This window comes from Heterocephalus glaber, unplaced genomic scaffold (assembly GCF_053883595.1).
Source record: "Heterocephalus glaber isolate CG9 unplaced genomic scaffold, H.glaber_assembly_v1.0 deba00000122, whole genome shotgun sequence".
NCBI lineage: Eukaryota > Metazoa > Chordata > Mammalia > Rodentia > Bathyergidae > Heterocephalus > Heterocephalus glaber.
Genome location: NW_028258138.1, coordinates 71,876,001 through 71,898,354, shown reverse-complemented (window position 1 = coordinate 71,898,354; position 22,354 = coordinate 71,876,001). Strand labels below are relative to the sequence as shown.

At 36.0% G+C, this 22,354-nt stretch overlaps 2 protein-coding genes across 2 annotated transcripts in view; one reads left to right on the top strand and one right to left on the bottom strand.

Annotated features, from left to right (window-relative positions):
- Positions 1–22,354, top strand: part of LOC147830481 (uncharacterized) — an 86,563-nt gene that overhangs the window by 49,017 nt on the left and 15,192 nt on the right. The gene's annotated exons all lie outside the window — the stretch shown is intronic.
- On the bottom strand, positions 17,134–21,505 carry LOC101707631 (chromosome-associated kinesin KIF4A-like). The gene is given in 5 exon segments (XM_013069568.3): positions 17,134–18,980; positions 18,983–19,754; positions 19,757–21,027; positions 21,030–21,228; positions 21,230–21,505. Coding segments are annotated over 5 exon segments (3,690 nt in total). The 5' UTR covers positions 21,476–21,505; the 3' UTR covers positions 17,134–17,778.

The following is a 22,354-nucleotide window of genomic DNA, read 5'->3' as shown; positions in this document are numbered from 1 at the left end:
GTAGCATCTCCATATGTAGCTGCACAAAAGCAAATTTTCTCTGGAAACAAAGGAAGTGGTTTCATTACATTGATTTAGATAAGAATAATCCAAACACAACACGAAACAAAATGCAAACACAAACTCAGTGTGAGAATCAATAGAAAAAAATTTAAATTGTGCCTGAAAAGATATCAAATATTGGAATTAGAAAAGAAATAGAATGTAAATTACCAAAAATAAAATATCCAGAGAAATAAAATGGGATTAAAATATGACCAAGGAATAAGTTGCTATTAAACATGACCAGGCAGATTTGTTGACAACTTGTTAAAATTAAAAAATACTCATATCAATAGATTAATTCCTAACAGCAAAAGGGACACTATAAAACACAAAGTTCATAAGCTTGAAAATAGGCTGAAGTACATAACTCATAATGAAACTTGGAAAGATTGGGAGATAAAAAAACCTAAGCAATTGAAAACAAAATTAAAGGCCAGAATAAAACTATTTTGTTAGAAAAATATATTAGCCTTAATATCTTCCAAATGTAAAAAACTGGCCTAAGGTTCTGACCCAAAAACACCTAAAGGAAGGAGTCTGTGGCTGGAACTGCTTCTCTCTGGTATCAGAGGAAAGAGAAAAGATTGCAGTGCAAAGTACCCACATTTCCAAAATTTGCAGTAAATTGGTAGACTAATATCTCATACATGAGATGTGGCTCCCACAAAGAGAGTCAAACATGGTGCCTTATGGGAAGAAGTTAAAAGAAGACTGCCTGGAGAGAAAGGTACCCCCAAGACAGAAAGGATTCCCTAGAAACCAGGGGTGAAAGAGAAGCTGTAAGTAAAACATCTGAGAATGTATGACTGTTTGAAGTGAACTTGTAATGAAGAAGTCTTGATGGAGTTAGATAGTTTCTAAAGAGTCCCAAGACTGATCATGAAATCAGAGTCCAGAAGGACTTACTAACAATAACAGTCAAGAACATTCTTCCTGTGGGGGGAAAAGAAATAAAACAAGAAAAGAAGGAAAAAACTGCAAACAAAGCTGCTGTAAATAAGGAGGGAAAAAGGGTTGAAGAGAGGGTAGGGGAATGGGAAGAATAAAGAATCAAGATATATCATGTACAGGTACAAATTCTCTATGACAAATGTGATCATTATGTATACCTAAAATGTACCAACAAAATTAATTAATTGAACAAAAAAAAGACAAATAGTTTCTACTTTCCAGGAGTCTAAAACAGTGATTGTTAAGTCAAGGAAAATATGAATCATATTCAATTTTCCCACCTTGGGTTTTTCAGGTTTCAGGTAAACATTAACAGGAAAAAAGTAAAAGTTATAAAATAGACAAAAGTTTGGAGTTACGTGATTATTATGTAGGACTGACTAGGTTTTCAATTAATTAAAAAGGATATGAATGATTTTTTCAACAAAGAAAAGTGCCTGATAAAATTAAATGCTTTTTACTAGCAATCTATCTAGTCAATCTAGGTTTATAAACTGATTATTTGTTCATGAACCACACTGTACTCAATTCCTCTAGGGACCTGGCAGGAGCCTACACGGAGTGGCTTGGCAATGAAGGACAAAGGAAGCAATCTGAACTTTTTCCAAACCTCCACTTCTTCTTTTGAAAATTAGTGGCCTGTATTTTATTCATTCATTCACTGTGCGACTGTAGATATTTTTTGCTTTATTTCACAAGGCATTTTCAGTGACTTATAGAAATTTGCTTTTAACTTTACCCAACTAAATCAATATAACTGTCATTTTAAATGAATAAAGTAACATTTACTTTTCAGTGTCACTTTTACTGATTTTCTGCACCCTTTTAGCTATTTAGAAATTAAAAGGAAAAAGGAAGCCCAAACTTTCTCTTTTTCCTGTCACTGACAGTCATCAAACTCCCCATCTTGCCACCCTGAGGGTCCGCTGATCCAGGAGCTTAGCTCCAGAGTCTTCCCACCCAGTCATCAGTTCCTTTTCAAACACCCTCCAGGGCTGAGCTGGTTCCTGCAGCCCTGACAGGACAGGACCCTACCAACAGCTACTTTATGACTTCCCCAATCTAGGGTGCTGCCCCTTCTCTCCCAGGAGCTGACGGAGGACCACATCTGACAGGCCAAAAGTTGGGGACGTACCAGAGATCACTACCATCATCTCCAAAATCACCAAATCTCATCAACAGGCTATGGCTAACACTGCCCTTGCTCCTGGAAACTCAGTGTGAGTAGTGGAAATCATGCTCCAGTAGCATTCAAATCTACTTGTATCAGAAATTTAAGGATATGAAAGCTTTTCTTCAGTAAATTAATGTACATGTCATAGACCCATATCTAGTAACTGCAGGGACCTTCAAGTATGTCTAGTTAACTTTTGCTCTTACAGAGAGAAGGATTGAAAACAGCAGATTTTAAAAGATGGGACCTAAAAAAATGAACTGACATGCTTCATATGCCTGTTTTTTTCACTTTACCTGACATAAAAACAGTTCTCCGTAATTCTTTTTGAAATGCATATTTTTAATATTCATTGATGCGTTTTTCATGAAATATTTGTTACCAGTTCACTTAAAAATTATTCAAACTCAGACATCCCTAAAATAAATAATTTCATATAAGCCTCTTTTATGTTTCTAGCCTGACCTTTTTCATCACCCAAATTTAATTCTAGCAATACATGAAAATGCCAAGGTAAATGCTTAACATTGGATTCAGGTAAATGCTTAACAAGGTCAATGCTTAACATTGGATACCAAAATATAATTTTCAGTATGGTGCCTTACTAACTGAAGTTTAAAATGAAACCACTCATATTTTCAATGTGCCTTTCTCTAATTCGTATCTTCAGAGATGCTTTAAAATCACTGTCAATTATGAAATATTAACAAAGTGATTATTATAGAATTTGTACCATAAGTAAACTGCAGGAAGTACTATTTTTTTTTTTTTTTTTTTTGGTACTGGAGATCGAACTCGGGTCCTTGGGCTTGTGCAGCAGGTGGCGAAACCACTGAGCTAAATCCCTGGCCCAGGGAGTACTATTTAGTTCATCTTCATGCAAACCTCATGACATGGAATATTTTGGAGTAATCATTCTCAAATTATTAGCATCTACAAGGATTATTATAACCTAGTCTGAGGGCCCTGATTCCTAACTTCAAATTGAATGATTCTTGCTTTAGCCTGAAAACATACATTTTTCAAATTTTCCAGGTGATACTAATGTTCCTTTCTGGGAACTGCACTCTTGGTCCCTCAGGTAGATGTACCCAAATTTCCTATTATGTAGATTTCAATGAGAAATTGACACTATTACCATTGTAAGTTTTTTTGCAACTAGAAGTAAACCTTAAGCTCAAAACATTCTTCATTTTTTATGAAATGAATACTTAAATAGAAAGAAAAAAGCTTTAATTTCTTGATACATAAAACTTAATTTTCAGTAGCTATTTCAAATATGACAAATCATATGATATTATATTGCATAAAATACATGTTTCTGTGAGGTTATTTTAATATTAAGTCAAATTTGAGTCATGTATGAGTTTAGGTCCTAGCTGCACTACTTACTAGCAGGCTGAAATGAACAAGTTATCTCAACTTTCTGAAATTCTTTTTTTTTTTTCCTGAAATTCTTTTTTTTTTTTTCCTGAAATTCTTTTTTTCTGTGCTTCATCTGTAGTGGGAATAACAATATGCTTTATCTAAATATACTGTCATAGAATAGTATTATTATAAATCTGAATTAAGTATAATAAAGAAAATAATGCAATATGTAACTATGTATAATATATAAAATATCTTTTATTAGGTCAGTGTGAGGATAAATAGCTTTATATATGCAAAATTGAAAATAATGCCTCTCCCTAAAGCAGGTACAGAAAATGATCTTGACAGAAAATATATATGGATAACAGTTTGTATTGGGGCAATAATCTAAATGACCAAGAGCAGAAAATAAAAGTAGAAAAATTAAATTTAAACTTTTTTCTTTTCAATAAAAGATGACAGCAAGTATAGATGAAGATATTTGACAAATGATAAGGGTGAGTTGTGTAAATTAAAACCAAAAAGACTATGTTTCATGATTTCATTCTATAAAGTTCAAAATCAGGCTAAATTAGCTAAATGTGCATATAGCGGTTACCTTTGAAGAGGTGGAGTGGGTGGAATGAAGGGATTCCTCTCAGCTCATGTTTTTATTTTATTTCCTGACTCAGCTGGAGTTTACAAGATTATACTCATTTTTTTTTTGGAAAACTCAGTGAGCTAAATGGTTATGATCAGTGAACTTTTCTGTAAGAAGATATTTTAAAGCTCTAACTTTGTAAGTCAAAAGTACTATAAATTAGTTTTAGACTTCCATATCAAATAGCTCAATTGGCATCTCCATGCCTATGTTCCAAACCCAAAGGATCTGCAACTACTCTTATTATCCTGCCCTCCTTCTTCTATCACTGTGTTTGCTCCTTCTGTTGATGATATCATTATCAGACAGACCAACTGTTCTTTTCTGAAAATATAGGCATCGTCTATTCTATTCTCTTTCTTCTCCTTCATATTAAATTACCAAGTTCTCTTGATTCTTATCTTAGTTACTTTTTCTCTTTGCTGAGATAAAATGCTCAACACCCAAAGTTAGAGAAGGAAAGGCTTTATTTCAGCTCACAGTTTGTAGAGGTTTCAGTCCATAGTCAGCTGGCTCCAAGGCAGGGTGGCATGGCAGAGGAGCATCACAGAGGAAAAACAATTCATGGTGGGCAGAAGGCAGCAAAGTAGCAAAGTAGTGAGGAAGCAAATGAAAACAGCAGCCCTCTTTCTGTCCTTTTTATTCTATCCAGGCTACCCACCCTTAGGGCAAGTGGCACTCACACCCAAGGATAGAGACCCTTATTCCTAAAATTGTACCATAAATGAATCCCAACATCATATCCTTAATCACAGCATCACATGGTGGCTGTAGCCACCTCCAAAAAGCCCATGATTGCAAGAAGTTTTAGGAGGACATCAAGATACAAGCTATAACAATACTTAACTAGTCCTTAAATCATAATTTTAAAAACTTTTCTGTCTTCAAACTGTCATTTCCTTCCTGCTTCTTATTAACAGAGAAATAACAGTATCATGCTACTTTGATTGATGTCCATCAGTATGTCTCTACATATGCTGTTTCATTATAAAAAAAACTCTCCTTTCCCTACTTCACATTTATGTTTCAATTTTAGTTTCAGCATCATATCCTCTGCCTTCTACTTACAGAGAAATTAATCAGCTTTTTTTCTGTTATTGTTGGGCCTTCCACATACTTTTCAAAAATGCAACAATATGGGATGACATAATATTCAGTTTCTCTATAATATATTTTCCTTGATATCTCCATTTTACTGACCATAGACAGGCTGAAAACTTGGAAGTTATAATGTGTTTTCTTCACCCTTACTACCTTAAGTGTGCATGTACTTGTAGAATAGAATTGGCTTCAACATCGTACTTTCCTTTCTGTTATTAATTAATTGCATATGTTTAGAGTAAAATAGTGAATCATAATCTTTATACAATATCCAAGTTCTTGTCTATTTATTAATATATTTTCTCTTTACATTCCCTTTGTAGCTAAATAATTCTACATGAAGACTAATAACATTATACATCGTGCAATAGCATCCAACATATATTGTTGGATATCCTCTTTGAACTCAAATATAGGTACTCTATTTTTTTTCTATCTGTGAGCACTGCTGTTTCTCTTAAATTAATGAAAAATCTTTGGTATATTTTCTTTCTTGTAATTTTAGATTCAACATATTACTCTGACAGAAATAGCACATCAGAACTTCAGTAAATCTCAACAAATACCTGTTGAGATTGAATTTAATTTGTTAAAAATCTTCAAATCTTGCAGCTACTTTTAAAAATACCTTACATTTGTGTGTGCATATAGGATTGTCTAATAATTGTTCCTGTCTTGCGATTTTTCCTTTCTCCAAAATGTAAGCACATTAAAAAACACTTGCTAAAGATGAACATAAACAGCTAGAAAAATCTTTATTAAATTTAGTGACAAGTTCTTTCTTCTTTGGGAAAGCTTTAAAAGACAATCTGTTTCCTGAGCATTTATTATTGCTTCCAAAGATGTGAGTGCTGTATCAAAGGAGGAGGGAGCCATATCATGTCAACAAAACTCATCATATTTCAGTTTTCTGTCTTTTCCATTTTCACTGATCAAATTAAGAAAAACACATTAAGCATTACTTGTCATTTTCTGAGCTTATTTTTGACATATCTTTCAAAGGCCCCTTGAATCTTTTATTTTTATTTTATAAGAGTAATCTTAAAAAATATTTCTGTTTTGGAAGCATAGCTTTGGTTAGGAACATTATTTCTTACTAAAATTGATTATATTTGACCTTTATTTTTTCTCTAGGGACATAAAGCTAAACTTTGCTTCTTACACGACATAAAGAGATATAATTTTTATATCGTATAATTGTTTTATGATTTTTCTTCTACTTTTCCTTTTATTGCTGGTAAGCATATTCTCATCTGATCTTCTCTTCCTTTCCTCATGGTTTCCTGACAATACTGGTAAAAATGGAAAGTATTTTTTAATACAAGCTTAACATTGTCACCTTTAATATATGACCATTCTGCAAGAACATTTCCACTTCCTTTCCCTCACCCATCTCTATCATTCTTTGCAAGGTTTGGGGTAAAACTTCTCACCATGAGATAAACTGAGTTAATCCAAACTAAGAGGACTACTTTTTCTCTAACCTAATTTCTGCTACCTTGGGAAAAAAAATTAAAAATTGCTAGAGAAGACAGATTGGTCTTGTGTCAATATATTAGTTATATATTGCTTCTTAACAGTTTGATTACACTGTTAGGTGCTGAAGACTACTCATGGTTATTATCTTGCTGTTTGTGTGGGCCAGGGTTTCAGGTCAGGCTTTACTTTCAGGTCAGGTCATTTGGTTCGGGAGCACAAAAAGCCACAGCAGAGCTGTTGGCCAGAGCTGGAGACTCACCTGAGATCTGACTGAAAAAAAGCTGCTTCTTGCTGAGAAAATTTCTTTCTGTTCTCTATGCTGCTGGTTAGAAATTGTCCTCCCTTTCATGGCGTATGAGCATTCCCAAACAAATACTGACCACAGGCCGGTTTGTTTCTTCAGAGCTAGGGAAGGAGAGAGATTCTTTTCAAAATGGATTGGAAATTTATGTATTACAATACTACTATGTCTCTGCATCCTTAACACATCCTATAAGTTAAAAGTAATTCCCATATCCCATCAATAAATAGTACGGTGGGAAATATCACACCAATGAGAGAACATTGGTAGTTAGGCATCATGGAGTTTGCCTTAGAGAGATTATCCACCAGAATAACAGAATTTTTGGAGATTAGAGTTTTTCTGTTATATTTTTTCTTTTCCTTTCCCCTCTTTAACTATGCCTATATGTCTCGTGAAATAAACAAATACACTCCTAGTATTTATACACTCCTAGGAGCTAGGAACTTCTTAATGTAAGGGCAGGGCTCATCCATTTTTCATTTAGAGATATTAGAATGTAGGAGGTTTGCTGAGCTTCAAAGAGCACCACTGTTTTTTCACCCGTGGCTAAAAGCAAAAAAAGTGAAAAAAAAATCCTGTTGTTTTTATGTAAAGGAACAAAATACAACTAGGTGAGGAAATTTGGAACTTGTCAAGCATTTGCCTGAGAAAGCAGTGGCAAGAATTTACAGAAGGAGATAGAATATATAATACATGTAGTTTAAGAGAAACACAGATGCCTGCAGAAGGTCTTCCAGCACAGCATTCGGGTGAAAGTGAACACTGAAAACATGTTTGTACCACAAGATACTGCAAGCTATAAAATTCATCTATTTAACCTGAGGAAAACCGGAAACATCTTCATTCTACCCTAAAGCTCCCTCTAGTAATGTAGGCAGCATTAGCTCCATGGTGACGGAGAACATAATGACCTCAAGTAGTTGAAGAACCACAGAAATGGCTTGACCAATTAGACATTGTTCCTTTCTCTGCCAATAAACCATCACTCATATAGGAAGTTTCTTTATTACCTTTTTACACAATCTATCAGTGGTTGAGAGTCAGATAAGGAGGAATCAGAAAAGTAGAAAATACTTGAAGAGTGAAAGGTAGAAGTTTAAGATAATGATTATTTTTCACTGAACAGTTGGCAAGTGAGATTCTAATAAGCATGTTTAAAATTGCTGTATGGTGACATTAACATATAATGATATTAAATTACATTTAATTCCCCCTACTTAATAAGAATAAATCATAGGGGTTTAAAAGAAAGACTACATAGATTTTTAAAGATAAAGCAGTCTTCATATTGACTTCTGCTTAAATTTTTTATTAATTTTTATACAAATCTATGACTTTTCAAATTGACCTGGGAAATATTTGGTGGCCATGCATGAAGCTTCTCCATTTTCAATGCTACAAATATGTGCTGATACCGAAATATCTTTGGCTTAAACTTCATTGGACACAAATACAAATATACTGCTGGATGAAGCACATTTACTTGACTCTTTACAACTACTTTCATGTTACTAAATGGGCCTGTGGTAGTTTTTCTTTACCTCAGAATAAAGAGTGATTACTAATGAGTTATGAAAAATTTCCTTATTATACTCACCCTTATTTCATATTACTGTAATCATCCTGGAAATCTCATGAATAGTAATGAAGTTGATCTCTCTAAAGAAGAAGCTGCTATCTGGAATAACAATAAAATTCTAAATAGGTTACGACACTTTACTTTTGTTCTGCTTAATAATATTCATACCAATGAAGTCTCTCAAATTAAAAAAATCCCATATTCATTGAATTCAATCATGTTCCTTATATTTTTTCTTTTAAACATATCCGTATATTTCTATAGTTTGCAGAATATTCTTCTATAGCTAGTTTAATATAATTTAGTTATCTTAAAAGTAGGCAGTCAGAGAACCCAAAGATAGAGTCCATAAAAGAGAAGCAGAGCACATCAAGAAGTTGAAAGGTAATTCAAATAGCTAGTTAAGCTTAGAAATGTAAAAGAAAATGCAAGAATAAAGATGAAAGTTAGGTAAGAATGGAGAGTTAAGGCCCTTTCCTCGTAGGAAGAAGATTCTTACACAGAAGTACACTACATTCGCTGACAGCTCTTCCCCAACCTCCAGGTTGGAGAAAATTTAGAAATACAGTGTAACCAGTTTCCAGCTAAATAACTGAATTTTTAACTCTACAAAGCATCCCATGCTCTTATTATCTATACTGTGTAAGCCCCAAATCAAAAAAGCATGCTGGACTTCCATTTAGAAGGGAGCTTTTTTCCCCTATTATGGTTACTGATAAACACTTTCCTAATTTCTTCCTTTCCCCCGTGATTTTCATTCTTTGACTTAGACAAAGAGCTCAAATTTATACAAAATTAATTGCTTGACTAGTACTTGTGAATGACATTTCTTTTCATTGAATAGATTTCAAGCGACAAATAATCATGAGGAATTTATTGCATACAGCATGATGATTTATCTATGTGCATAATGGAGAAAAGTTTTGATCATTATGCTAAGAAAGTTATGAAAAGGTATTCGTTTTTAAAATCAACACTTTTTAATGGAAGCAACTGGACCAAAAATCTGTCACAGAATTTTGAGACCCATTAAAACAAAGTTTAATGAGAAACCCGTTTTTGCTCAACATAAAACTTCAGGTCTTCATAATCTATTTCTGGTGATAACCCTGAAACTTAATGAAAATATAATTCTGGCTGCTTTATATCTGGGAATTAGAGGGGAAGGTACTGTTTTAGGTAGTAAAGAGGTATGGGGGAGGGCTGTGTTGATCTACCAATTAATGCAGCAATACTCTGGTATTCTGTAATTTATAATTTAGGCTTATAAAACATGTTCAGTCTTTTTTTAAAAAAGAAAGTTACCATGTCACCAACGCATCAACTTTTTTGGTGCAATAAGGTTATTAAAAACCTATTGTTAACTGTGATTATCATGCAGTAAAATAGATCACGAGGAAATACCCCTTCACTATCTGGACCATTGTACACTTTGATCATCTTCTCTCCTTTTCTCATCCTTTCTCTTCCCCTCCAGCCTCTGGTAATCATCTTTATAGTTTCTGTTCATATGAGACTGAGTTTTAAAAATTCCACATACAAATTAGATCATGTGGTATTTATCTTTGTTTTGCTGTATGTACTGAGTTTGCGGTCTCGCTACGTTGAGGAATGAGGTCACAAACCAAAGGAAGAGGTTAGAAGAGTTTTATTGGAAATTAAAAGAAGAATAGCTCTTGGATTTCCAGGAGGGGTCTGGAGTGGGTGGCTGCTGAGGCTGTTTGTCAGGGGTATTTTATACAGAAAAATCACAATGTGAATAGCTATGGATCAAATTGTTATCAGCCTATAGGATTACAAGTATAACTATAATTATATTGATCCAGTAGCGGAAAAGCCATGTAGCAAGGGTATATGGTGAGCATCATTAACTTTAGCCTATTTATATCTTCTAATGTAGAAATAACAAGTGCATTTCTGGAAAGGGAAGGGAGTATGGGTCTGGAAGTTCTGGTCACCCACCTATGTTTCTGACGTCCCATCTGGCCTCATTGTACCAGGTGCTGCTAATTACAGTACAATCTTAAACTGCTGTTTACTTCTAGGGAAGGCTTCAGTCCTGGCTATTGTGTGTCTCTCTGGAGGCTTGGCTCTCTGGATTCACCTCCAGCCACAATCTTGATATGTGGTGTCTTGCCTTCTGCACTGACTCCCTTGAGGGCCTGATCTTTCTCTGACTGCCTATTAATTTTATCTAAATTAGCTACCAATTATATTTCCGTCTCCTTAGTTTCAAGTTTTTCTATGATGTACTCACAACTGCCTCAGAAAATGAGTCATAGGCTCTGCCTTCTGTCTCTTGGAGTATAGAATTTGCTGATAGTCCTTCTCAGTGTCCTCCCTGTACTTCATAGTTTTCCCCTTTCAAAATCATTACACTCAGTATTCCAACTTAGATATTCTTTATTTTTACTTCTGGCTACCCCAACCTATGGTGGTTTTGTACTTAAACCTTCCCAACAAATAATAGTGAAGTTTATTCCATTATTTTATAAAGGAACAATTGAGGTCTCCAAAAAGGTTATATAATTTATGATGGTTCCTAACCGACAAGACCAGGTGTAAATCATAGATCCTTGATTCTCAAGCTCCATTAGATTTCAATTTGTCAGTGCTACTTCCTTCCTCATTATACCTTCCAGTACTCCTGTGAGGAGACTGAATTATAAGCAATAAAAGAGCCATTTTCCAAACAGAAGAGTTGAAGCAAAGGAGTTAATTGACTTGTGAGTGGAGAAACCACAGAGAGCATAATATTCAGTCAAACCAACCACACCATCATAGCAAGCAAGAATGAGTTTTGATTAATGAGAAAATCTGAATAAATTTCATATATAGAACCTCATTAATTCATACTCATTAGAAGCAACAAAACTTTTGGAAAATGCAACAAAAGATTTGGAAAATGTTTAAAAATATACTGTTCAAAATAAATTATTTTTAGTCACTTGTAATTTATAATTACAATGTAATGAAGCTTTATCAGTATAAGTTCTGTTATGCTTACTTCAAGTATTTCATATAAAATATAGGCTTGTATTGAATAGCAGTTAAGTGCTTAAGAAATTAAGAAACTTATTATTATCAATCATGTATTAACATACTTTGTAGGATAATGTGGTTCAATAAATGCATATATCAATGGATTTAACATTTTAAGTTAGAAATGTACTTGCAACTCAAATACAATTCATGTTGGTCTAAATTCTTGTCTGTATTACAGAAACGTGATATTCTAGTAGGGTTCAGAGGAAGAAGCCGGATCTCATGTCAAAGCAAAGTGCTGCCAGGTCCATGCGTACTGTGTTCTTTCTGTAAAGGAGAGCGTGGATACTCAATTTTTATGTGCAGTGCCACATCATCCTTTTACTAGAAGTAATTCCAAAAAGTCTTTGTCCTGGCTTTTCTCATTCGCCATACTGGTCTCAAATTGTGGTCCTTCAGATAATAATTAATATAGTCCAACAGAAATAAAAGCATTTAATGATTAATTAAATCATAAAATGACAGTTCTATGCAGAACATAAAAGTTTCATCACCATCTGATCTCTATTCCTTCCTTGTTTCCAGTATACCAAAGTACAGTTTAAGAAAACAGAACAAACAGCTTCACACTTTATACTTTGGTGCCTTTAAAAAATATGCATTCTCTTTATTAATTAAATAGTGGAAGCACTGGAAGTTTCCATTCCTTAGAATTCAAATTCAGAATGCATTTTTCAGGCAATGCCATGCATTTAAAAAATATTTGATAAGAATGAACATGGGAAAAAGAGGATTTATAGGCAGAAGGAGGGAGGTGCCTAGGAAGAAGGAGACTAAAAAAATGAAACAAGCTGTATTAAAGACATGTACCCACTCTGCAAGATGACTGTAAACTCCATATCCTGCAAATATGTAGTAACAAAAGGAAAAAGAAGTATTTTCCTTATTAAATATTCCAAACTTGCACCAATCCTCTAACATTTAGTTCACATTGTAACTAATTTCTTCTGACGATTATCCTAAGTGCCTGAAGTTACAAACACTTTTTCATTCTTAAAGTGAATTTCTGCACCAAATTTCTATGGCTTAAGTAATTACTTATGTGTTTTGTTCTATAATGAAAGATATATTATTCATCTCCTGTATTTCCTTCTCCAAAACCTATTCTCTTTTATACAAGAAACTATTTGCACTGGAAGGAAGTCTAAGTAATTTTTAATGTCATTAATTAAGACCTAATGTAGTGGAAAGTTTGGAGAATGGTCTAGTCAGGATCAAAACAAAAATTGAAACCACTCTAAGTAGTTCAAAACATGGAGAATTGTATTCAGGTGTTGATATCAGAGGATGCAAAGTTTCAGATGCAAGAGAACAAGACAGTGAAAAAAACTATAACATATCACTAATGGAAATTAAATTAGACTTAAGTGAATGGAGACATATACCACTTTCGTGATCAGAAGACGAATGTTGAGGTCTCAGTTTGCCCAAAATTCATCTGTTGCTTTAATGCAACCTCAGTCAAAATCCTAGCAGGCCTTCCTGTGAAAATGATAAACTGAATCTGGCACACATGAAAATTCAGAGAACGTAAAAGAACCCAAACAATGCTGAAAAAGCACCTAGAATGAGAACTAATGGTTCTTGATTTGGATTTTACATTATAAAAGACATTAGTTTGGACATGAATATAGTAAAAGAGATCAAAGAATAAAATAAGAGTACAGAAATAGACTCATAGATATATATAGGCAACTGATTTTCAGGTAAAATGCAAAAAAATTTAGTGGGAAAAGATGAAGTTTTCGACAGTTGGATCTGTGTGGAAGACAAAGTATAAAGTAAGAGAAATATAAAGGAAGACTATAAGGTGACACGGAGATGGATCTCTAGCACATGGGAAGGCGTCCAGAGGACCAAGGGTGAAGGCGGAAGGAGAGGACGGAGAAATAGGTAGAGTGAAGATGTATCAGGCACAAGCCCCTAATAACCTCGGTGAATGTGGACATTATATGCTATAAACATAAACTAAGATTAACAATATTAAAAAAGGGGAATGTATAACTAGAACTATGAATATATATATGAATGTAACTATGAAAAGGGGGAATGGATAACTAGGGGAGGAGAGGGAGGGAGATTAAAAAAAGAAACAAGCTGTGTGATGCACATGTACCAACTCGCCCAAATGATCGTAAAATGCATGTAAAGCAAATATGTACTACTAAAATAAAATTTAAAAAAACAATTGGATCTGGAACAAAAGGACATCCATATGCAGAAAATTTAAAAACAAATTTAATCTATAAATTATACAGTATATATCTATTAAAATGGATAATCAATCCAATTATATAATCTGAAATTATAACAGTTCTATCAAAGCCATAAAAGAATACCTTTGTGACCTTGAGAAAGAGAAGGAGAAAGCAAAAGAGATCTAACAACAGAATACCAAAAGTACACTCTAAAAAAGAATAAATTGATGGATTTGGCTTTATCAAAATTTAGCATTTCTATTAAACAAAAGACATAATTAAGGGGGCCAGGGATGTAGCTTAGTGGGACCATGCCGGCCTGGCAAGCGCAAGGTCCTGAGTTTGATCCCCTGGACTGGAAAAAGAAAAATGATATTATTAAGAGGATGAAATACAAATCACAGACTGAGAGAAAATAACATCGTACCTTTATATCAAGATATATGCATACTCAGACTATGTAAAGAATTGACTGCCAACTCTCAATAGGGCAGCCAATAACCAAATAAAATGGATAAAGATTTGACAGATATTTCCCCAAAGAATATATATAAATGCCCTGTAAGCCCAAGGACAAATATAAAACATGGTCATAAGAAATACAGGTTCAAACCACAATGTGATACATGTGCACATTCATTATCATGGCTAAAATTAAAAGTACTGAACATATTAAGTTTTGGGTTGTGATACAAAGAAATTATAACAGTCATGAATTACTTTTTGGAATATAAAATAACAGTCTCTGTGGAAAAGAATTTGCCAATTTCATAAAAAGTTAAATATACCTAAATCCATCCCCACATATCGACCAAGAGAAATGAAAATGTCTATACCCACAAAATATGTGTACCTACAAAGAAATGATACACAAAATACTCACAGTGGTCTTATATTTAACAGCCTTGAACTGGATTCAATCCAAATGTCCATTAACACATGAATGGAAGGAGAAATTGTAGTATCCATGTAGTCAGATGTATATTAGTCAACTAACCTGTTGTGGACAAAATATCTGATACCTGCAATTTAAAGGATGAAATGAAGCATTTGAGTCATAGTTTCAGGGGATTTATTCCATGGCTGGCTGGCTTCAAAGCAGAAACATGATGGTGAAATGGTGTGCCCGAGCAAATATACTTTGTTCATGGCAGCCTGGAAGTCTGGAATCAGAAAAGTGGAACAATCTAAGCAGGAAGGGTAAGGGAGCCCATACAGTAATATTGACGGTCATGCTTCCAAGGCCCACCCAGACGTAGCCAGAAGTATGCTTCTGATCCCCAGGCAGCTCCCAGGACAAAAAGTCGACACAATTAAGCTTAACCACCACAGAATGCTACTCAAGAATAAGGAAAAGTGAGCTCTTGATACATGAATAATATGAATGAGTCTCCAAATAATAGGCTGAGAGCCACACATGGTGCCACACGTCTGTAATCCCAGCACTCAGGAGGCTGAGGAAGGAGAATCTCTGTGAGTTCAGTGCCAACCTGAACCACATATGGAGAGCCCGTCTCACAAAAAAAACAAAAACAAAAACAAATAATAGCCTGAGTTAATGAGGGTAATTAAAATTGAGTGCCTGCTATATTATCTTTTTTATAAAAAATTCTAAAAAACGTAAATTGAGTTAGATAGAAAAAAAGTGTCTTTTGGGTTTTTTTGTTTTGTTTTGTTTTCAGGATGTAGAAGGAGATGCAAGGTATCATGGGAGGAAGAGATCACACAGGTATGGAAGAACATTTTCTGAGATGATTCATCTATTCATTTCCTTGAATGTAGTGATAGTTTCCTTGATGTACATTATATTGTAACTTATCAAAACATGTATCTTAAATATGTCCAGCCAATTATACAAAAACTTTAAAAAACTTATTAAAGAACAAGCAATTTAAAAGACTATATAATTAATATATGTAGTTATTATTGTTGGTTATAATAATATTAAATAGCTTTACTACTCTAGGATGTATACAAAATAAAGAAAACACTGGTACTAACATCTCCATTTTTAGATAAAGATAGTAAAGCTCATAAAACTAAATGATTTACCCAAAGTCATACAACTTTAAAAAGAAAAGTTGCTTTATTTTTCAACAAAGAACACTTGTTGAATTTTATTAATTTTTATTCACTTTACAAATGATGACTGTTCATATTTTCTGGCTCATTCCTAACATTAAAGTTTGTTTTTCTTTCCATGATTTCCATTCTTCCTTCTGAACTTTGAATGGTTAGGTTAGCTGTTTTTGTTGTTATCCAACACCCTAAGAGTTTTTCTTTTTTATCAGTACTTTTATTAAGAATACTATTAAAGTTGATATTAATACTCATTGCTCTATTTTACTACTTACTGTGTTTCTCTTCAGAAGCTATTTTGATGACAACTTAATTTACCTTAGAAAGGATCCTATGATGATTAAGTGAAAAGAAACACTTGTCTATTGAAGGTTATAGAGTAAGGTCAAACAATCACACTCTCCTTTTTTTGGAAATTTGAAATAGGAGACATGTGAATCTATATTGATTAAAGATTTGTGCACTGGACTTGTCAGAGCCAAAACCATACGTCTGTTTCTTGGCACTATAGGCAAAAGTCAGAGCCATGAGCAGACCTAAGGGAGAATGGAATATAAAACCTATCTTCATATTTTAACCTCAAAACTAAAACAATCAGCAGACTTTTTCCTGAGTTTTCTAAGTGCAAAGAATCAAAAAGTTTTTTAGTTTTAACAAATAAATCGTTTTGTGTCAAGCACCAAAAATGTCATCTTTACTGTTTAACAGGGAAAAATGTGCTAGAAATCATCAAATGTTTTAATATTAGCGGTAATACTCTTATTAAACATAGGAAAGCTTTCCTCCCTTGTGTTTTAATAATATATACCTTTTCCTTTTTCCTCTGCTTCTGATTTATTTTAATTATTTATATAACAAATTTCAAAAAATGGAAGTTTAATGTACATTTTATCCAGAAGCCTTTTGGTACTGTATCTAGGGAAGAAAATTATTGAGTTAGCATTGATTCAAACAGGAAATAAAGCTTATATTTTTCTATAAAATATTATACCTTCATAAGTTTGTTTTATGAAACTGTGTTAAACTTTACTTGTAAACTATAAAAAGTGAAATTTCAACTTAATAATTCATACTGAAAATGTCTTATCCATCCTTAAAAATGCAACTGTAACTATATACTATACAAAAAAGTTTCTAACTTTTAAAGCAAATCTATAAATCTGGCATTAATATTTATGAAAGTATTATCTTTCCAAAGAGTTTGATCGGATCTCTTATCATTTTAGGTGAAATTTAAATTAACAGTTTTCTTTTTCCAGCTTAAGCTTTATTTATTTAATTAACATTTAAAAATATTTCCTTCACTTCACTAACAGGGCAGACAACTGAAGGTCCCGCTAAAAGAATGCAAATCCAGAGTAAGGGCAGAAAGGGTCCCAGCTCTGTTCTTGAGGTGGGGTGCAGGACTTGAGCCAGGATCTGGGCTGAGCCCTCCTTGGTGCTGAGATGACCCAGGGAGGATCCTCCTCCTCCTCAGCATCCACAATCAGACAACTCCTCACAAGCAAGAAAGAGCCACATCCTACTGGGGTCTGGTTCCTGACATGTCACTGGGGGAGGGAAGGTCAGTGGGTTTTCTCTCCAGTAGGTGGCTTAACACATTCTGGAGAAGAAAGAGTAGAAGTAGACTGGGACAAGGGGCAGGAAACCGAGGGCTAATATTCAGTGAAGGTCCCCTTCCTTTCAATAACACTCTGTCTGCTCAACAGCAAGACACTTGATATCCAGAGGAGTCATTCAAAACCTGCCCCTGTCTGCAACCTGAGTGTGTCTCCTGAGGCAGGCTAGGGGGGTACCGACAACAACTCTCACTCAGTGAGTCTCTTCTTCCATAGAGGAGCAGCTAGAGAAGCAGGTGGTATTGCTGGCCAGTGCACGCTTCTTTTTCTTCCCTAGAGCCTTTTCTTGGTATTCTGCTGTTACATATTTGGGTCTTGGGAGGTCAAAGGAAGAGAGGGCTGGAGCAGTCTTCTTTGATAGCACCTGCTCCCTATCATACATCTCTTTCAGGATCCTGCTCTTGGGAGTGGCACGGACAGGGTTGAAGAACCTCAATCCTGGGGTCACTTCTGTGGGGTCTTCCAGTTTGAAGGAGCTGTCAGAATCCTGAGTCCACTCAACAGTGCCCAAACTATCCTGGCCTGGCTGGCGGTTCCGACACTTTGTGGAGTTGCAACTGCAGGCCACACCGCAATCCAACTTCTGCTTCCTGTACCTGCACTGTTTGTTCTGACACCAGCCCTTGCAGGAACATCCTTGGGTGTTCTTTCTGGACACTTTAATTAATTTTGATGGCTTCCATTCCTCATCGTCCCCATCATCTCCGTGGCCATCATCATCCTCACTCACAGAATGGTCGGAATGATATTTTAGATCCTTTATGTCCATGCTTTGCTCCAGGAATTTTACTTTAACACGAGAAGGTTTTGGCTTAGGTGGGACATATTCAAAGGAAGAGTCTGGAGAGAGAGGGATACCCTCAGCAAGACGAAGTTTCTGCCTGTTGGCTGCCTGGAGGAGGTTCAATTTCTGCTTGACTTTTTCATTCTCCTGGAGAAGCTGCTGATTTTGCTCGCATACTTCTTGCATCTTCTTAATCTCCTCATTCTGATACTTCAGCGTGTGCAGCAGCTGTTGTTCTTTCCCACTGACCGACTCCTCCAGCTTCTTCTCTGCTACTTGGCTTTGCTGCAGCTGGCTGAGAAGGTACAGCACCTTCTCTTGGTGCTGTTGCTCCACTCTGACCAGTTCAGCCTGCAGCTCTGTCTTCATCTCACCAAAATGACTTCGTTCCTCATACAGCATCTTCTGCATGTCAGCACAGCTGGCCTCACTCTGTTTCAGGCTGCTTTCAAGCTTGCTGACCTGTATTTTGGAGGAGACTAGCTCTCCAATTAAGTATTTCAGGGCACACTTGGCTTCCAGAATTGTAGCAATATTCTCCCAGCATTTTTTTGGCCTGTCTTCACTCTCTGCATCCAGGAGCTTCTGCTGGAAGTCAGCAATCTGAGCACCCTGAGTTTGATTTCAGTCTCTAGTCTTTCAATCTGCTTTGTGATAGAATCCTCTGACTCTGAAATGCGAGCAGGCATTTCCGCAAGTGAAAACGTGCGCCTCTGAAGTTTAGGAGGTGGATTCTCCTCAGACTCCTTTTTGGCTTTAAGTTGAGCCAGATCCTGAGCCAGCATCTTTCTGTCTTCAAGGAGGTCATTCACATGACACTTGGCTTCCTCAATACTAACCAGAACCTCAATTTCATTTCCAAGCCAATTCCTCACTCGAGCTGTAGTGCTTTCCGTTCCACGGCTCTGAGTCTCTTTTCACTTATCTGCCACCTCCTGTTGCTTTTGGAGAGCATCCTTGAGACGCTTGTTGGCTGTTGCTGCCTCCTCAGTTTTACGCCTGAGCACACTGGACTGCTTCTGGAAGTTTCTTTCAAGTTTGAGCAGCTCATATTGCCTTTTATGGTCCTGTTCTTTTAACTGGATTACTTCTTTGTCTTTTTGTTGCTTCCACTGTCTAAACTTCTCAGCATCCTCCTTCATCTGATGCATTAACTGTACCCGCTGGTGCTTCATCATCCCTATCTCCTGGTTCAATTTGGTCACAGTATGCTCTGAGGATTCCTTCAGCTTCAGAAGCTTAGACTTTTCATGTAGTTTCTTCTTCAAATCAGCTATCTGACTCTCTAGCTCTTGGAGACGTTTTCGACGGCGCTCACTCAGTTTGGCCTGGTTGATATCCTTCTTTGCTGTCTGAAGTTCAAGAATCAAGTCTTCTTTTTTTTTTTTTGCAGATTGATGACTTCCAATTCTAGGTTTCTTATGTTTTCCTGGTACAGGAACTGGATGGGCTGTAGTTGGCTGTCATTCTGAGTCATCTTCCTGGCCAAGGCCTCTTTCAATGCTAGGGCTTTGTTCAGCTCAGTCAGCTGCTTTGACATCTGAGCTTGCCGCAGAGCATGTTGGGCGGTGAAAGCATCAGCAGACATGCTGGTCTCTGGACTGGTTTGCACTTGAGCTTCTGTTTCTACTGCAGAACCAATGGCTGCAGCCATGCAAGGTACAGTTTCATGCGATAGCTGGATAATCACTTGTTGCAGGTTACGAATTACCTCTACATTTGCTTTTAATTCCTGGTCTTCCAATTTCTCCAGTAGCTTTTGAAGATCCAGTTTACAGGCTGCATGCTTCCTGAGCTCTTCTAATTTCATGTTCAGTTTTTCATTCTCTTGCTCTGTCAAAATGATCCTTTCCAACATCTGCACTGTCTGACCAATTGCCTGATTCAGACCATGACTTAATTTTTCATTCTCCTCTTCCAGGGACTGATTCCTCTCTATCAGGGATTGTAGATTCTCTAATGGTCCCACATTTACAGATCCAGGCGGGGTACCTGCACGGGCTTCCAGCAACAAAATCTGCAGCTGTTGTACCTGTTGCTTAAGCTGATTAAGTTCAGCTGTCTGGGGATCAATGTTAATAACAGCTTTGTTCTTGATTTTTCTTGCTCTGTCAGCATAGCGAAGGGTATTTAATGTTTCCTCTAGATTGGAATCAGCCGGACTTACACAGGCTATCATGACTGTATGACTATTCCCTCCTAGAGAATCTTGAAACAGTCGAGTCAATTTGGAATCTCTGTAGGGCACAAAACCTCCCTTTTTGTCATCTCCAAGAGCACGGATTACATTTCCCAAGCATAGGAGGCCTCGGTTAATATTAATACCCTCTTTCAGATGATCCTCTTCAGCTTTGGTTTTCTTCTGTCTTTCTGATCCAGCAAGGTCTACAAGATGCAGCTTGGAGTGAAAGCTGCTATTCTTGTCATTTTTCTTTCTTTGCTCTATGGAGATTGTGAAGATGGCATGAGATCGGGAGGACTGGGAGTTCATAGCCGTGGAGGCGACAGTCCTGCAGTTGTTGCTCTGCTCCAAACAGGAAACAGTGTCCAAGGCAATTAAGACAGGCTTCTCAGTGGGGCCTGTAATCTTTATGCCTTCCTTGGGATCTTCCTCGATGTTTATGTGAGAGGCTTTCTCTTGAGATACACACAGAAGATTAAAATTTCTTCATTGTAAATCTCCAAGTAAGATACTTTCAGAGTAAATTCAAAGTCGCTCTTTTTATCAACTTCTTTGAAGAGCAGTTGTATTACCCTAGGGATAACCCCAACTCTTGGTTCATTCTCTTGCTCTGCAGTGTACACACCTCCCATTGAGTACGTTTTCCCAGAGCCAGTCTGCCCATAGGCCAGAACAGTTGGCATTGTATCCTTTAAACACGCCTTTGATGAGTGGTGCTACTGCTGTATTGAAGACCTCTTCCTGCTCAGTGGAGGAGTCAAACACAAAATCGTAGGTAAAGGATTTGTCATTACCAACCAGCACCTGAGGCTCCCCTGGCATGAAGGAAAGGCACATGTGGCAGCCCTCACTGATCTCTTTGGAGACCAGAGGGCAACAACATAGTGCCACTTTTACAGGAATTCTCTTCACCTCTTCCTTCATGATCCTACTTCAACACCCTCTCAAACTAAACGTCCCTTCCCCCAGTCTGTTCTCTTGCTGTCCAGTCCCAAAGTGAGTGAGCTTCAACTGCCAACTCTCAAATAGGTCCCAAGACGGCAGCCAATCAGAGTGCAGACAGCCTGTGGGCGGGGCACACTTTACCCACCCCCCCAAGATGATATTTTAGGGAAGGGAGAACAACCCTGGTGTTTGGTATCATGCTTGTGTGATGAGGAATTTCTAGTTTTCAGTATGATGTGCTTACAAGATAACATCTGAGAAGTAAGAAAGGATGGTAGTGTCAGGAGGTTTTTTAGATGTTTTAAAATTGCTTCAGTATTTTTGAATTTATTAAATAATACAATTGATTTTAATTCAGGGCTATCAGAGAACATTTTCATCATATATCTTTCTCTCTGATACTATATATTCCATAAAAGAAAAAATGCACACATTTCTGCTATGACAGTAATCTTAATCATGTTATTTACAGCTATATTAAGTAAATTCAGGCTGAAAACTACAAGATTTGATTATAAAACTGGATCTAAGGAAACCCTCAAAACTTGAAAATTATACTTCAAAGAAAAATGTATCAAAAATTAGTACATTTTGGATTAAAGAATAAATGCTAATTGCTGAAATTTTCTCCCCCAGAAACATTCAGGTATAGGATAAAACCATCTGAAATATGAAAAATTGTATTACCAGCAATATGTAAGATGTCCGTTTTTGGCTTTTAAACATGCACCTTCCAAATTGTCCTAGGATTGTTATTAATGTTGACTCTTATTATCTCTAGAAGTATTCAGAAAATTCAAAATTTATTGCTGTATTGAGCTGTGATTTTCATAAGCAATAATCCTTCTTATCGAAATT